Raw genomic sequence first — 17,361 nt, 5'->3', positions numbered from 1 at the left:
CTGGCTCAGATGCTGTAAAGCCAGGCCCATGTTCATTAATAAGATACTTGTGTACATGATTAGCTTGGGATGATAAAGCAAAAAGTTAAACAGAAATGACTATGTTAGACAAGATGAATGTGTAGACTGCATTAGGGAGGCCCAGTCTGCTCCAGTCAGAGAGGTGTTTGAGCAGCAACTGTTCCAATAGGCAGGGATGTATCTCCCTGTGTACACCTCCCCTAGAACCCGTGTTATCCTGGGTTGTATCCTTAAACCCCAATCACACTGTCATGTGTAGTTGTCAGTCCTTCTAGCCTTTAAGGTGTGCTACTCTTTCTACCCCATTAGCTGGTCTATAGGAAATTTGAAACAGGTCCAACCTCCATGTCACCCCTTACCCAAATCAATGCGTTTCCACACTTGGTCTACAGAGCATAGGCACATGAGAATTATGTAGAGGAACAGGTACAAGTTTTTATGATAAGTTCTGGAAAAGACACATGGATTCTGGGTAGAAAACTGGGAGAGGGGAGGGGACAAACTTAGGCAGGAGTCCTGCCACATCCAAATCTGGAGGAAAATGGGACATGAGCCCTTCCATCAACTGCCCTTTGAGGACTGTGACCACAGGGATTGAACCACAACTTTAAACCACCGACCTTTGAGGAAAAGTGCAGGGCAGGAAATGGGGAGGGGATGCTGTATCTGTGATCACCCAGTTAGCTCCAGGATTGCAAAGGTCAGGGCTAGATCTTCATTTCCCATCTAAACAAGGCCCATGCATGGTCCAGCCTGAGAGGAAGATGGGCATTGGTGAATTTCGAGAGAGCTATTCTCTGTGGCCAGGCATTTGCCTCTTAGGTCCCAAGGAATCTGATACAACCATGAAGGAAGATATGGTCAATGGCCCAGAGGGTTTTGGTCTAACCAACCCAGGATGGAGATGAGGGGTCCTACTTGTGAGGCTGTTTCTCGTTAAGGTGTACCTCTGGTGGAGGTGTACCGCTACCACAGTGGTAGGACTGCTAGGAGTAGAGACCCATGAAAACACTCCCTTAAAGGTAGCCTGGCAGGCCATGGTCCTGGGCCCTCAGCTCTAAGTTGGTGGGCTTTGACATGGCCAGCCCCTGGGCATGTGACTTGAGAAGCAGTAGTGTCTCCAAGCCCAGTGATATTTATGGGGTTGACCTCAGTGTCAGAGCCTGGCTGGGGAGCCATTATACATGTAACACACAAAAGTATGAATTGACAATGTTATCCATAAAGTTTCTGGTCAACAGACTTAACAATATTTAAGTTTCGAGGGAGTTAAAATGTGGATGCGTGTATTTTCTTTTTACTGTCAGGGTCACTGTCCCTAACCCCGGCATTATTCAAGGATCAAATGTATATGCAGAACTGTTTCTCATCATGTCCATCATTTCTAAGCTATCCAAGCCACCATCATTTCTCATCTGGAATACTGCAATGGCCTCTTAATCTCCCTGCTTCTACTCTCACCCACCTTCAGACTGTTCTCAACAGAGCAGCCAGAGCAAATTTTTAAAATGTTATGCCATTGATGGAAACTTCCATGTGTGGTTTTTTCCAGAATGACCAGGGATTATGAGCAAGAAATCCACAGAATTTGTAGAACAAGTTTCTTGGCTACTTTTGTGTCTAATAGCTAATAAACTTTAGATATGTGGCAAGAAAAGAAAAAGGTAACATCATGTCACTCCTCGGTTCCATAACACTCCAATGCTTTTCCTGACACATCCAAAGCCCTTATGGTCTATAAAATCTGAAATGTGCCCTCCATCTCCCTCCTGATTCAAGGACTGTGCTCCTGATGTTCCCTCTGTTAGGAAAACTCTTTCCCCAGATGTATTTATTTATCATTGCATCCCCTGACCTGAAAGTATGCCTTACGAGGCAGCGAGTTCATTTTCTTCGATACCTCATCAGCAGTGTCTAAAACAGTGACGTACCAGGCACCCCATAGTGCCGTCTTTATATGCTACCGGTAAATAGGAACTGATTCTGGCTTTGCGGCTGAAAGGCGCGTTATATATGGAAGGAAAGAAGACTTTCCTGGAGCAAGGAATGTGACTTCAGGAAGCCTCTCTAATGGAGAGAGGGAGTTGGCCGCCGAGCTGATGGCTTCTTCTGACCGGCCTAAACGGGTCTCCTCCCCAGGCTCCACCCCTAGAGCCCTCTAGAGTCAATTGGCTGAACTCTCTGACCCTTTCATCCTCGCAGCCAACGACAGGGCAGAAACTATGCGGGAGGCGGGGCCAGGGATCCCGCGAAGCTGGCCGACTCCTGAGGGGTGGGATGCTTCAACCTCCAGGGCACAGAGATTCCGAAACCTCCAGAGGCCTAGAAGGGCCCGAGGGTAAAGTTGAGAGTGGGGAGTCAGTGACACAGTTCCGTCTCCGCTGTGTTCCGAGGAGTGAGTCAGGACCTTTGGATGAAGGGTATGGGGCAGCCTGGCGTCGGGGTTCGGTCTCTGTGTTTTGGGAGAGGGTTGGTGACACTTGCCGGGACAGAAGCCTCCTTCTGCGCAGCCGCCACGGCGACGGGTGGGGGGAGGTCTCTCTAGGGGTAGTCGGGGGCCCTCGTTGGGCGCTGTCTCTAGTCTGGGGTCGTAGTAGCTCTCTCTGATAGGGCTGACAGTGGTTATAGAATTTTGCCGTCCCCGCCCCTAGCCAGCAGGCCGCCCTGGTAATAGCGGTCTAGCGCCCAGCCAGGCTCCAAGGACTCAACCCCAGCTTGAATCGGATCACCAGTCCAGTCCCCGTTGTGTTCCCAGTGAGCAACCGAGTTTTGCAGGAGATTACTCTTTCATTCATTCAGTACTTACTGAGCACCTACCACTGACTGCAGCGGTCCTGGGGGTGACAGTATGCACAAAGCAAACGTGTCTTCTGTAGGGAAGAAATGGAACAAGCTTGAAGGGCTAGAAGCCGAGTCTGAAAATCTGGAGAGGGTGAAAACACAAAACAGATTTTGAGGGCTAGTAATCCTAAGAAACAGGTAATCATTAAAAATAAGCAAAGAAACAAGAAAACATTCACCTTTTTAAAACCCTCCCTTTAAAGACTTAGTTTTTCCTCTCTAAAGACACTTGACTCAACAAAGTTTCCTTCTCATCTCCTTGCTGCAAACTTTGGCTGGAAAGCAGGATTGCAGTTGGAATGCATTTTGCAGTTAGAGAAGGATATGGAGAATTTGATATCAAACAACAGGTGAAAAGGAGCAGCTGTCGTTGGATGGAATGAAGGTTACCTTCAGACACAAGATTTGTCTCTTACCAGCCATTCGAACTTTGGCATGTCATTCAGTCTCTGGGAGCTGCATTTCCTCATCTTCAGAATGGGAATGATCATCCTTGCTTTTTCGTAGTTCTATAGGAAAGGAAGTTACCCAGGGAAGGGACACCACCCTGAGTGTCTGCTTGGAGTTGAGCTCTCAGAGAACGCAATCTTCTCTCTTCTGTTTACAGTGATAGCACACTCCCTTAGGAACATCCTCATCAAAACCAAGGAAGAGATCAGGCAAGATTTGTGCTGGGCATATTCTTTGGAGTGAGGCTGTGCTGGCCAGGTGAGACCTATACTGTGAAATTAGTTATCAGGGGACAGGAATCCTGCTGACTAGAGGAAGGACCATGGGAGCATTTCTGAATGGCTTTTTATTGAGGATGAGAGAACCTGAGAAGTGGGAGTGAGCCCTCTGGACCTTGAGGAGTACAGTTTGGGGGTGGGAGGAAAGGTGATATAGTTGAACTCAAATTTGGGTGACAGGAGACTTGAATTTGAGTTGCCTCTTTCTTCTAAGGTTGTTTCCCCATCACTACATTTTGATAGAAGACACTGGGACATCTGGGTGATTCCTTCCAACCCTGACATTCTGAGAATCTCTGAGTTAGATTAAGTCAATCTAGAATTGACTGGAATATCTAGAATAGCCCCTGGGTAGCGCTATTGAGACAACATTGTCAAGATTGTATATATACTGTCATGGTCTTCAGATAATATGCAGGACAAAAGGATGAACAAGTGGAGAAGGGATGGTGGTGGTCATGTGTGAAGGGTGCAGTTCTTATCATCTGTACACCCAAATAGAATTAGAATCTTGAACTTGTTTAATGTTTCAAATCATACAACATTTACTGAACCCTCTTTGTGCTAGGTACTTTGTGGAATTCCACCCATGAATACCATGGCCCTCACATGTACTTGTGAGGAGGAATGACACAGACATATACCCCGTTCTAGTAGAAGACAACCCTAGTTTATAGTACAGATTTGTTACGGTGTGTATGTGTGTGTGTTTTCTTTTTTTTTTAAGTACAGAAATTTCTGTGTGGTCAAGTCTATCTGCTTTTGTTATGATGTCAGACTTTGCTTTATGCTTAAGGCATAGGCTTTTTGCTTCCTGAAATCAAGTAGTCCCCAGATATTTTCCTCCAGTTCTTTTTATTTTTTTCTTTCAATTTTTGTATTTCATTCATCTCTCTTTCTGGAATTTTTCAGGTATTCCCTCTTACTCGTCACTCTGTTGCACCTTATCAGTAACCAAGGACCGTGTGACTACTGCTATCAGAAACTGGAATAGGTAGGGGCGCCTGGGTGGCTCAGTGGGTTAAAGCCTCTGCCTTCGGCTCAGGTCATGATCTCAGGGTCCTGGGATCCGGCCCTTGAAAAAAAAATCTTAAAAAAAAAAAAAAAAAAACCAGAATAGGTGATGCTGGTGAGTTAAAGGAATACAACCTCCAAGGTAAAACCTCTTTCTCTCTCTTTCTGGGAATAGGACTGTGCCCTTTGGGAGTTTCTCACACCTGAAGGGAATGGTGGTCCTAAGATCAGAACACTCACCCATCAGTCTCAGCGATTTGTAGGTCAGAGATCTGTTGGGTCTCATTTGTTCTCTTCCATTTGCCAGTTGTCTCTGAGATTATGCCTGTATTCACAGTTGCTTGGATATCCCTAGTGTCCTGCTGGCCTTGTGATCTCATACCTCCTTTTACTTCTCCAGCCAAGAGTTCTCCTTCTTTCCTAGTGCCTGGGAATTCTTCCAGGCTTTCTGAGGGAATTTCCCATTCAATCAGGCAGAGGACAAATCATTAGGTTTCCTTTTGACCAACGACTCCTCAGACTGGCCCTCCCTGATCTTCTGGTAAGTCTTGCTTCCCTCTCAGTTTCCCCAGAATCACCTTAAGGGCTTCCTCATGGCATATCCTTGTGCATTTCTCTTTTTCCCTTCCTGCTCTTCTAACCAAAGCCTCTACCTCAGTGAGTTAATATATTTGCACAACTCCCTTTGTCCCTTGTCTTATTCTCAGATTTGCTTTCCTGACATATTTTTCCTCTTCTCACCTAAAGTGTTTTCCTACATCTTCATCTTTCTTAGTGACATTACAATTGTTGATATTCAGACCTGGATCCGATAACCTTGAATTCTTTCTTTCAATCATCCTCTGTATCCAGTCTAATACAAGTTTATGCTTTCCTGGAAATTGCTGGATTTCATAATTTTCTTCCCTATCATTTGTTTTTTCATTTCTCATTCATTTGTTCATTCATTCAGCAAACACTTTTCAGACACCTAGAGAGTGGCAGACCACTTAAAGGTCACCCATCCTGCATTCCTAAAGTTGTCTCCCAACTCACTTCCCTTCCTCCATTCTTTTTTTTTGTTGTTTTTTTAAATCACTCTAATCCATCTGGGCTAATCTTCCTAAATAATTTTAAAAAATGTTTAATTGAAGTATAGTTGATATACAGTATTATCCCCTAAAGAGTTCTTTTCCTAATTCCACTTTTAGGTAGTATGGTATGAAATATATGTCCAGACTGGACTATTTTCATGAGTTAAGGGGACCACAATTAATAATGATGCTGGAATGATGCTGGAAACTGTATTCTTGACAAATGAGAGTGAGAGAGGAGAACAGCAAGGTAGAAAAAAGAATATGGGGGGGGGAAGAAGATGAAGATGGTTAATACTTGTTACCCATTGACCATCAAATTATACCATATGTGCCCTATAATTTCAGTGTTCTGGCTTATATAGCTTCATGCAACTTAATTCTTTCATCTGTTCACTAAGAAAAAATTTTTTAGTGCCTACTGTGTGCTTGGAACTGTGCTAGATGCTGGGAATACAAAGGTAAACAAAATGGACAAAATCCCCACCATCATGAAGCTACGTGGTAGTAGTAATTTCCCACTTATTTCTGAGTACCCTGCCTTCCCCTCCCCAACAAGCTTCTTTTTGAGAAAACCGTGTTCTTGACAAGTGAGAAATTCTTTTTAGTGTCTCTTGTATGGCAAGTCTACTAGAAACTAACTCCCTCAGCTTTTGTGTATCTGAAACGTCTTAATTTCTCTTTCATTCTTGAGAGAGAGTATTGACAGATATAGAATTCATAGTTAACATTTTTTTCTTTCAAGACTTTAAATATGCCATGTCACTGCTTTCTGGCCTTCATGGCTTTTGAACGTAAATCAACTTTTAATTTTATGGAGGATTTTTTGTATGGAAGGGTTAGTTCTCTTTTATTGCTTTCCAGTTTCCTTCTTTGTCTTTGGGTTTCAACGAGTTGACTATAATGTGTCTTGGTGTAAATCTTTTTGAGTGTATCCTCGTTGGAATTTATTGATCTTCTTGGATGTGCTTATTCCTGTGTTCCCTCAGATTTGAGAACTCTGGGACATTACTTCTTTAAATATTTTTTCTGCCCCTTTCTATCTCTCTTCCTCTTTAGAACTTCTAAGATGAGAATGATGGTAAGTTTGATGATGTCCCTCAGACGCTGTTCCTTTTTTATTCATTCATTTCCCCCCTCTTCTTCATACTGGATAATTTCAAGTTCACTAATCCTTTCTTCTGTGTTCTCAAATCTGATGTTGAACCTCCTTAGTAATTTTTTTATTGTAGTTATTGTACTTGTCAGCTTGAGAATTTCTTTGGTTAATTTTTAAAATTTTATGTCTTTATTGATCTTCTCATTTTTTTCATACATTGTGTTCTTGATTTCCTTTAGTTCTTTGTCCAAGGTTTCCTTTAAATCATTGTATGTATTTAAGAGAGTTGACTTAACATCTTTGATGAATAATTCTAATATCTGGTCTTCCTTCCTGGTCTTTCTTCCAAATTCTTTTACTTTTCCTGTAAATCAGCTATATATGCCTGTTTCTTTGTATGTTTTACATTTTTTTTTAAAAGATTTTATTTATTTATTTATTTGACAGATCAGAAGTAGACAGAGAGGCAGGCAGAGAGAGAGAGTGGGGGAAGCAGGCTCCCTGCTGAGCAGAGAGCCTGATGTGGGGCTTGATCCCAGGACCCTGGGATCATGACCTGAGCCGAAGGCAGAGGCTTTAACCCACTGAACCACCCAGGCGCCCCTGTTTTAAACTTTTTTATTCAAAATTGGACATTTTGAGTGTTATGGTAATTCTGAAAATGTAATTGTCTCACTCCTCAGTTGTTGCTAAGTCTTGTTTGTGGAGGGTTGGAGCCATCCATCTGTGGCTTTTCCAAACTCTCCTTTCTCTCTCACTCTCTCTTTTTTTTTTTTTTTTTTGCAAAGTATGTATTCTTTGTTGTATGTAGACATTAAAAATTTCTGTTCTGTTATCTCTGTGGTCAGCCAATGGCCAAAGATTTTCTTAGATGTCTGAGTCCCAAAAGAGGGGAAAGAGTAATGTCTCTTTCAATTCCCTGAAGCTGCCTCAGCCAGTGGGGGTTAAAAACTGTGGCTGCCAGCATATTTGCTGGCCCCTCAGTGATCAAAATGAGCATCAGCACTCAGACCACACAATACTCATATACAGAAGGCAAGACCTTATTGCCTGTCCTGGCTCAGAAAGCTGCACCAGGAACAAGGCCAGCATTCCCCATTGCCTCCTACCACTAATACGTCATGAAAGGATGAAATTATTGATGTTTACAGCCTCTTCATCACGTTCTTTCCTGGATGTTGCAAATGTTTGACTGGACTCCAGAATTCCAGAACATTTGATTTGGGTGATTCTGCCAGTTCAACAGTTGTTTAGGTGGATGGGTGGATCTTTGGAGCTTTAGCTCTACCATCTTCTGTCTATATGTAGGTTTTTATTTATCTTGAGTAAATACCTAAGAGCGAGATGGGAAGTATATGTTTAATTTTTAAGAAACTGCCAACTGGGGACACCTGGGTGGCTCAGTTGGTTAAGCTGCTGCCTTAGGCTCATGTCCTGATCCCAGGGTCCTGGGATTGAGATCTGCATCGGGCTTCTTGCTCAGAGAGGAGACTGCTTCTCTCTCTGCCTCTGCCTGACACTCTGCCTGCTTGTGCTCTCTCTCTCTCTGTCTCTCTGACAAATAAATAAATAAATAAATAAATAAAATCTTTAACAACAACAAAAAAGAAACTACCAACTGCTGTCCAAAATGGTTTCCAAAGTACTGTTTTAAACAACCCCACCAGCAGTATATGAGTTCAGTTGCTCTACATATTTACTAATAATTGGTATGGTCAGACTTTTGTTTAATTTTAGTTTTGGGTTTTTTTTTTTTTTTTACATTTTGTTTTTAAATTCAGTTTAGTTAGCATATACTGACTGTATTATTAGTTTCAGGGGTAGACTTTAGTGATTCATCAGTTGCATATAACACCCAGGGCTCATTCCATCAAGGGCCCTCCTTAATATCCATCACCCAGTGACCCCATCCCCCACCCGCTTCCCTCCAGCAACCCTCAGTTTGTTTCCTAGAGTTAAGAGTCTTATGGTTTGCCTATCTCTTTGTTTTTATCTTATTTTATTTTTTTCTGTCCTTTCCATATGTTCTTCTATTTTGTTTCTTAAATTCTGTATATGACTTAAGAAACAAAGCAGAGGTTTGTAAGGGAAGGAAGGGGCAGTGTTGGGGGATGGGGAAGTGGGTGATGGACATTAAGGAGGACATGTGATGTAATGAGCACTGGGTATTATATAAGATTGATGAATCACTAAACTCTACACATGAAACTAATACTACACTATATGTTAATTAATTGATTTTAAATAAAAAGTCCACATATGAGTGAAATCATATATTTGTCTTTTTCTGACTGCCTTACTACATTTAGCCTAATACTCTAGTTCAATCCACATTATTGCAGATGGCAAGATTTCATTCTTTTGGATGGTTGAGTAATATTATTGTGTGTTTGTGTGTACACATATGTATCCTATATCTTCATTACCCAATCATCTATCGATGGACATTTGTACTCTTTCCATATTTTAGCAACTGTGGCATTTCCAGGCATTCCCGGCTGTCTGGCTTCTGTGAAGGGTTGGCGTTCCACCCTCAGCGAGCCAGGCATCCCCAGCTGCCCAGCTTCATGGTAGTATATCGTCCTTCTCCCCAAAGACCTGTTGCCAGCGTATGTTTTTCTTAAGGCTATATCTAAATGTGCTTGGCAACTAGTAAAATACTCCAGGGGCTATAGTTTAAGTAACAAATTGTTCCGAGGGGCAGTAGCGTTTTCCATTTCTTCTTGTTTCAGTTTTGTAGTTTATATGTTTCTTGGAATTTATCTGTTTTTTCCAGGTTACCTAATTTGTTGGCATATAATTGTTCATAGTATTTTATTGTTATTATATTTCTTTGCTGTTGGTTGTGATCTCTCCTCTTTCATTCATGATTTTATTTATTTGGGTCCTTCCTCTTTTCTTTTTGATAAGTCTGGCTACAGGTTTATCAATCTTATTAATTCTTTCAAAAAACCCAGTTCCTAGTTTCACTGATCTGTTCTACTGTTCTTTTGATTTCTATGTTCTTGATTTCTGCTCTAGTCCTCATTACTTCTCTTCTTCTGCTGTATTTAGGCTTTATTTGCTGTTCTTTCTCCAGCTCCTTTAGGTTTAAGGTTAGATTGTGTATTTGAGACCTTTCCTTCTTCTTGAGGAATGACTGGATTAGTATATAGACTTTCCTTTCAGGACCAATTTTGCTGCATTTCAAGTGTTCTTTGTTTTCATTTTCATTTGTTTCCATGAATTTAAAAAAAAATCTTCTTTAATGTCCTGGTCAACCCATTCATTTTTCAGTAGGATGTTCTTTAACATCCATGTATTTGCAGTCCTTCCAAAGTTTTTCTTGTGGTTGACTTCACATTATAGCATTGTGATTTGAAAATATGCCTGGTATGCTCTCAATATTTTTTATCAGTTGAGGCCTGATTTGTGACCCAGTATGTGATCCCTTCTGGAGAACATTCAATATGCATTTGAGAAGAATGTATATTCTTCTGCTTTAGAATGAAATACTCTGAATATATATGTTAAGCCCATCTGGTACATTGCATCACTCAAAGCCCTTGTTTCCTTGCTGTAATTCTGCTTAGGTGATCGGTCCATTGCTGTGAGTGGTGTGTTAAAGTTCCCTACTATTAGTGTATTATTACCACTCAGTTTCTTTAGTTTTGTTATTTTTTTTAAGCAATGATTTTGTAATTTTATTAGCTTTTAAAAAATTTTTTATTTTATTTTTTCGGTGTTCCAAGATTCATTGTTTTTGCACCACACCCAGTGCTCCATGCAATACGTGCCCTCCTTAATACCCACCACCAGGCTCACCCACCCTTCTCCCCTCCAAAACCCTCAGTTTGTTTCTCAGAGTCCACAGTCTCTCATGATTTGTCTCCCCCTCCGATTTCCCGCAACTCACTTCTCCTTTCCTTCTCTCAGTGTCCTCCATGTTATTCCTTATACTCCACAAGCAGTGAAACTGTATGATCATTGACTCTCTCTGCTTAACTTATTTCACTTAGCATAATCTCCTCCAGTCTTGTCCATGTTGATACAAAAGTTGGGTATTCATCCTTTCTGATGGAGGCACAATACTGCATTGTATATATGGACCATATCTTCTTTATCCATTTGTCTGTGGAAGGGCATCTTGGCTCTTTCCATAGTTTGGCGATTGTGGCCATTGTTGCTATGAACATTGGGGTACGGGTTGCCCTTCTTTCCACGACATCTGTATCTTTGGGGTTAATACCCAGTAGTGCAATTTCAGGGTCATTAGGGTAACTCTATTTTTCATTTATTTTTTTTTTAAAGATTTTATTTATTTATTTGACAGAGATCACAAGTAGGCAGAAAGGCAGGCAGAGAGAGAGGAGGAAGCAGGCTCCCTGCTGAGCAGAGATCCCGATGTGGGGCTCGATCCCAGGACTCTGGGATCATGACCTGAGCCGAAGGCAGAGGCTTAACCCACCGAGCCATCCAGGCTCCCCTATTTTTCATTTCTTAAGGAATCCCCACACTGTTCTCCAAAGTGGCTGCACCAACTTGCATTCCACCAACAGTGTTAGAGGGTTCCCCTTCCTCCACATCTTCTTCAACACTTGTTGTTTACTGTCTTGTTGATTTTGGCCATTCTAACTGCTGTAAGGTGCTTTCTCAATGTGATTTTGATTTGAATCTCCATGGTGGCTAATGATGATGAACATTTTTTTCATGTGTTTGTTAGCCATTTGTACTTCTTATTCTTCTTCTTTTTAAGATTTTGTTTATTTACCTGACAGACAGAAATCACAGGTAGGCGGAGAGGCAGGCAGAGAGAGAGAGAGGAGGAAGCAGGCTCCTTGCTGAGCAGAGAGCCCGATGCAGGGCTTGATCCCAGGACCCTGGGATCATGACCTGAGTGGAAGGCAGAGGCTTTAACCCACCGAGCCACCCAGGCACCTCTGTATTTCTTCTTTGGAGAAGTATCTGTTCATGTCTTCTGCCCATTTTTGGATGCGATTATCTGTTTTTTTGGGGGGTTGAGTTGTTTGAGGAGTTCTTTATAGATCTTGGATATCAGCCCTTTGTCTGTAGTGTCATTTGAGAATATCTTCTCCCATTCCTTGGGTTGCCTCTTTGTATTGTTGACTGTTCCCTTTGCTGTGCAGAAGCTTTTGATCTTGATGAAGTCCCACAAGTTCACTTTTGCATTTATTTCCTTTGCCTTTAGAGACATGTCTTGAAAGAAGTTGCTGTGGCCATGTTGAAGACTGAACCCAAGTTCTAAACTAACACTCATACTTGGGTGTTGAGATGAGTTCTGGGAAATTGTGTTTGGCCCCTTGACCTCTGCCGCTACAGTGATGCTATTCTGCCAAGTCTCTTCCCATTCTCTCACAGTGATGCTATTCTGCCAAGTCTCTTCCCATTCTCCCACTTTTCTATCTTCTTTTCTTCAGACTGATTGAGGAATTGAAGGAGCTGTATAATGGACTGGAATTAGAAAATGAAGATATTTACATGGCAACCACCTTTGGGGACTTCATCCAACTATTAGTGAGAAAGCTATGAGGGGGTGATGAAGACAACAAGTGCATCATTGACTGTGTGAGTCTTCCTCCACATGGGCTTGGCATTACAGACCCCTCAGACACCCACATCTGTGGATCCACAGTGGCACATGGAGGGGGGGGACCTGGACATCAGGAAGCCAGGGCACCTAAGAGCCTACCTTCAGTGTCCTAGGCTCTCCCTGAGGATGAGCCTGAGGATGCCAGTATAGTTAGGCAAATACAACAGAGGAGACAAAGGTTTCCTCGGTGGAGGGGACAGTGAGATAGAAGATGAGAGGGTATAAAAGTGAAGGTGCTGATCAGATCGGAACAGCAAACTGGCAAAGCTAACAGATGGTCCTGGGCAGGCTCTGTACGGCATTTACCTGGAGTGGCCTGGACGAGAGGTGGGATAGGGCTACTTGATGCAGAAGCCAGCAAAGGAAGGATGGGGCCTGTTCTGTCTGCTGGCACTTGCCCAGCTTTACACTGACTGCTGGAATCTCACACTTTCCTGTCTTTTTTTTTTTTTCCTTAAAGCAGGGCAGAAGGGATTCTTTCCCCTTAGTTCCATCAAAAATCATAGGGAAGGACTTCGGGTTGCTCCAGCTTTAGAGAATGGGGTGGGAGTGAGGCCTGGAGAAGAGAGAGCTCCCCTAGACCCAAGTGGTCCCAAGGGGGGAGGAGCAGCCACCCCCAAGGAAGTGCAGTAATGTTTCCAGAAGGGGCTGCTGGGCAGATGAGCTAAGCAATGTTGAAAAGATTGGTGAACAGGCTGGTTTTAGGAACCTGGCTTTTCTGCTCTGGGTCCTGGGGAAGTTGTCAGGCATACAGCCTGGTCATGATGTGGTCCAAATGTGCTTGTCATCTGGTTGGGAGAGAGACCCTGTCTTGGCTTTTCAGTGAGAATGCCGTGTTTGTTTGTTTGTTTGTTTGTTTTTTTGTTTTGTTTTGTTTTGTTTCTATTCCAGAGTCCAGACCCACTAGGACAGCCCCCAGCACAGGGGACTAGAGAGGGGGGGCCTATATGGTTTTGAAATAGAACAGAGATGCTGGGGTTTAGGGAGGGGCACCCAGCCTGCCATGACTCAAGTTAGTTTCAAGATCCCTTGAAGAGTCCATCAATTATAGGAAGCCATTGGCTTCCAAGAGCCTCCAGGTTAGGCAGAAGCAAAATGTGCAAGCCCAGGCTTATGATGCTGAACCTTCTGGTCCTGAAGCAGGGACTCCCACCGCAGAATGTGCTGGCCCAGAGTTTTTTCCTTGAGGTTCTCTGCTGCCATCTAGTGGCATGTGCCACAATAGCACCGCTAGCCGCACCACAGTGAGGGATTGATTGTTGGTCCCTGCACAGCTGTGAAGAGAGTCCTGTACTGCTGGGACACGCATCTTGAGGCCAGGCCTGAGAGCTCCTAATAACCCGGTCCCTGCCTCATGTAGTCTCCCAGTCCCCATGGTGGAGGGGTGCTCATTGCTGGCCCAGGAGGGGGCAGTCCCTCGTTCAATGAGGAAAAAAGGACCCGGGTAGATATTATGGAGTACAGAATGCATTTTAGGGGTAAGTTGGGAGGAAAGAACCAGAAAGGAGTGCTAGAGAAAGTCCCCAGACAGTCCCCAAGAACCACTGAGGGACAAAAGCGAGACTCTCAGGAGCCTGGAGAGCCAGTGTCCCAGCTGCCAGAGTGGGACCACCAAGAGCTGGTGGGAGAGTCTGTGGGAAGTTGTCATCTTGTGTTCAGACACTTCCTTAAGTCCACAGCCGGGAATGTGGTGGTGGCCCACGCTGCTGTTAGGGATCCAGGGGTGCCAGGCTGAGCCTGCCTGGCATCGCATCCTTGCCCTTCCTCACGTCCATCCTGCAGACCTGTGGGGTGGTGGAGATTGCTTTCCCTGCTTTCTCCACTGGCACGTTCTGGGGACAGGACTCTGGGAGGTAGAGCTGCAGCTTAACAAAGTGGACAATAGACAGTCCCACTCTGCTCTCCTTGAAGAGCCTCCCAAAAGGGAGTCACGCTAGGGACTTGTGACTTATGACATGACCACATCACATGTGTGTGACGTTATCTGGCAGAGTTGGAGTGATTTGGGGCTGTTCAAGGGAAAAGATGATTATGAGAAGTAGTAATATACAACAGACTTCATGGGATGGTGCCCCCATAGTGGGAGGCCCTCCAGAGATTGTAGTGGGGGCGCCTACTCAGAATGGAAAGGGTGCAAGGGAATTCTTGGGGGTCAGGAGATCCTGGAGGGGGCTCTCATGTCCTGGCAATGTTTTCTCAGTAGCAGAACAGGAGTCTCTGGGTCAGAAGCCTGGGAGGGGCAGCAGTTACAACTGTGTGGTCCATCTCACCAATGATAACATCTGTCAAGTGAGGTTCCTGGAGGATGCGAAGCAACAAGGCCCTAAGTGGCTCAAAGTCTGCTTGTTTAGACTATTTTTAAAATAGCTGGATACATAAACGTATATCCAGCAAGCGTCTGAGCTGACAGGTCTCACCCTGTGAATAAGATGTGAACAACCTAGGGGCCAATACACAGACTCTATCTTTGGCTTATGTGTAATATAGATTTATACCTTAGACACATGTTTTTCTAGTTGATGAAACCCTAGTCCTTGAAATGCCATAACATGGTGTTTTCCTTATCTGGTCTAGAATAGTTCTCAAAGAGTGATTTACACCTTTGTTATTCTTACCTAGAGAATTCCCTGGTATATACTGTCTCTGAGGTAACAGTGTGGCTCTGCCACTAGATTGCTTGTGTCTGTTTGGTCCAGTTTCTCTCAGCAGCCTTGTGCCGCATGCTGACTGTGTGGCTGGTGGGTGCAGGAGGTCCTGGACGGAGCAGGAGACCAAACACTGTCCCAGCCCTCAGGGGAGGCAAACAGTACTGGAGTACTTGTCTAAGTGGGTATCTGTGATAGTCAGGCGAGGTTTGAAGAAAGACGGAGGGTGCTAGGAGGACACTGCAGGGAGATATGATTGATGTGGGGTGAAGGTTGGCTTCCCGGAGAGTGTGAGTGTGTAGTTAGGGTTGAGGATGTGCCACAGCTATGTGCAGAGAGGAGCAGCTCATCAGGCTTTGGTCCCAGACTTTGGGCCAGAGCTCCCCCATGTACAAGATGAGAGCTGCTCTAGATCTGTGGTCTCCACCTTCCCCTGTTTACCCTGCCCCTTGGGCACGCTGCTCCCTGAGCTCCCTTACATCAGGGAAGGGGGCAGAGTCCTAATCCCCAGGCTGCCCTAGCAGCATACCCACCAGAAACATGGGAGGGCAGCTGGCTGTTGGAGTGCTCCCATTTAAGAAGGGCTGTGTAGATGACCTTCCCTTGAATCTCTCCAGTCATCCCCCTGCCCCACCCTTCCCACAGATGCCATCCTTGGGGACATACTCTACCAGACCGGCTGGTGCTTGAAGCCAGACATACTTTCTCCTGGTCAAGGCTGTCTAGAGACAGAGAGGGTGGCCTTTGGAATGGTGACCTCCTTATTAGAGAGGCAGAGGGACTATTTTGCAGGATCATTTGTAAGCATCATTATGAAGTAGTAAATCCATCAATATTTTAGGAAGGAAGAAAGGAAAAGAGAGGGGAGAGGGCCAGAAGGGCACCATTCTTACACTCAGCTGGCCAAGGAGACCTTACTGTTCCATCTCACGGATGGGGAAACTGAGGTCAGCACATCAGAATGTGGCAGAGCTGGAGGAGCAGGGCAGAGTCCCTGACTCACTGAAGAAGGGCCTTAAAAGAACAGGCCAGGTTGCTCCAGGCCTGAGCCTATCTCCCTCCTCTCTGCACCCCACCCCGCCTTGGCCAGGTTGGCGGACCTCATGGAACAGCATCAGGAGGAGCTGGCCATCATTGAGGCTCTGGATGCAGGTGCTGTCTGCACATTGGCCATGAAGAACCATGTGGGCATGTCCGTCCAGACCTTCTGCTACTTTGCTGGCTGGTGCGACAAGATTCAGGTGAGGCTGAGGTTCCTGCCCACCAAGTGAGTTCACACAGGCAGGCTGGGCCCAGCAGGAAACTCCGAGGGCAGTGCATTGGCCTGCCTGCAGTATAACAAATGACCACAGCTGACTGGCTTAAAAGAACCCTGTTGATCAGCTCCCACTTCTGCAGATGGACTTCAGGCTGGGTTCCATGCCGGGGTTTCCCAAGGACAGCGTCAAGGTGTGTCCAGGCTGCGCTTTAGCTGGAGGCTCTGGGGAGCCCCTGCCTGTGGCCCATTCAGGCGTTGGCGGAGTTCAGCTCCTGCTGATGCAGGACTGAGGCCCAGGTCCTTGCTGACTGCCAGTGGGGCGCCGTCAGCCACTGCAGGCCTTGCTCTGGCCCTTGCCCCAGTCCTCCATCCCCTTGCTGTTTTCAGGCTTGGCATCCATTTGCCATGAACTGGAGAAAACTTTGCCTTTGTGGGGGCTCCTGAGGTGGTGCTTGGGACACCTGCATCATCTCTTCCTAAGGTCAACTGCCATTCTGCATCTTTGCAAAGGAGTAGCTCACCATCTCCCAGATCCCAGGGATCAGAGTGGGACCATGGGACCCATTTTCAGAGATTTGCCCACTACAGGCAGTGATGGGACCCCACCACCGAGGCATTCATGGGTCTGTGCCATATTTGGGGCTCATGCCTTGTGTCCTCTCCATGGGGTGGAGGGGTGCAGGTGTGATGGAAGGCCCACCTTCTGCTCCTCCTGCTGCTGCATCACTGCTGGCAGGAGCTGCCCCACCCCGGGCCCTCCTGGGCTAGCGCACCCTCCAGAAGCAACTTGGCCTCTCACTCCCTTTTTCTCTGCCCCAATGTCCAAGCCAGAGATCTTAGCTATACCAGGACCAGCTTCCCACCTGAGGACTTTGCCAGGCTCTGTGCAGCAGGCACCTTGTGCCTGTTGGCTGCTCACTCCACCTGTGTCTAGAGTCTCAGATGCCCCTGTCATACATAATCTGGAAAGTTTGGGTCTCTACCTGTCTGGTTCATGGGGGCTTCAGGACACAGACAAAACTCTTGATTTCTGAACTCCAGACACAGTCTGGCTGCCCACTGAGGAAACAGTGGAGCTCCCTCCCAGTGACC

The 17,361-nt window shown here is 45.2% G+C and overlaps 1 protein-coding gene across 14 annotated transcripts in view; it reads left to right on the top strand.

The window, feature by feature from the left end:
• The first annotated feature begins 2,266 nt into the window (after positions 1 to 2,266).
• Positions 2,267 to 17,361, top strand: part of LOC132011641 (cytosolic 10-formyltetrahydrofolate dehydrogenase-like) — a 123,503-nt gene continuing 108,408 nt past the window's right edge. For 9 of the 14 annotated variants that reach the window (XM_059390504.1, XM_059390502.1, XM_059390503.1 and 6 more), the window contains exons 1-2: positions 2,267 to 2,441; positions 16,102 to 16,252. In XM_059390504.1, the coding sequence (XP_059246487.1) occupies positions 2,299 to 2,441; positions 16,102 to 16,252 (294 nt within the window). In that variant the 5' untranslated portion in view covers positions 2,267 to 2,298. Of the gene's footprint in view, positions 2,442 to 3,469; positions 3,571 to 12,193; positions 12,342 to 16,101; positions 16,253 to 17,361 lie in introns of all 14 variants that reach the window. The other 5 variants (XR_009402423.1, XR_009402424.1, XR_009402422.1 and 2 more) reach the window with 2 other exon arrangements.

Source organism: Mustela nigripes, chromosome 2, assembly GCF_022355385.1.
Source record: "Mustela nigripes isolate SB6536 chromosome 2, MUSNIG.SB6536, whole genome shotgun sequence".
NCBI classification, from domain to species: domain Eukaryota; kingdom Metazoa; phylum Chordata; class Mammalia; order Carnivora; family Mustelidae; genus Mustela; species Mustela nigripes.
Note: the sequence above shows the minus strand (reverse complement) of the source record. Positions and strands in the feature narration are given on the sequence as shown.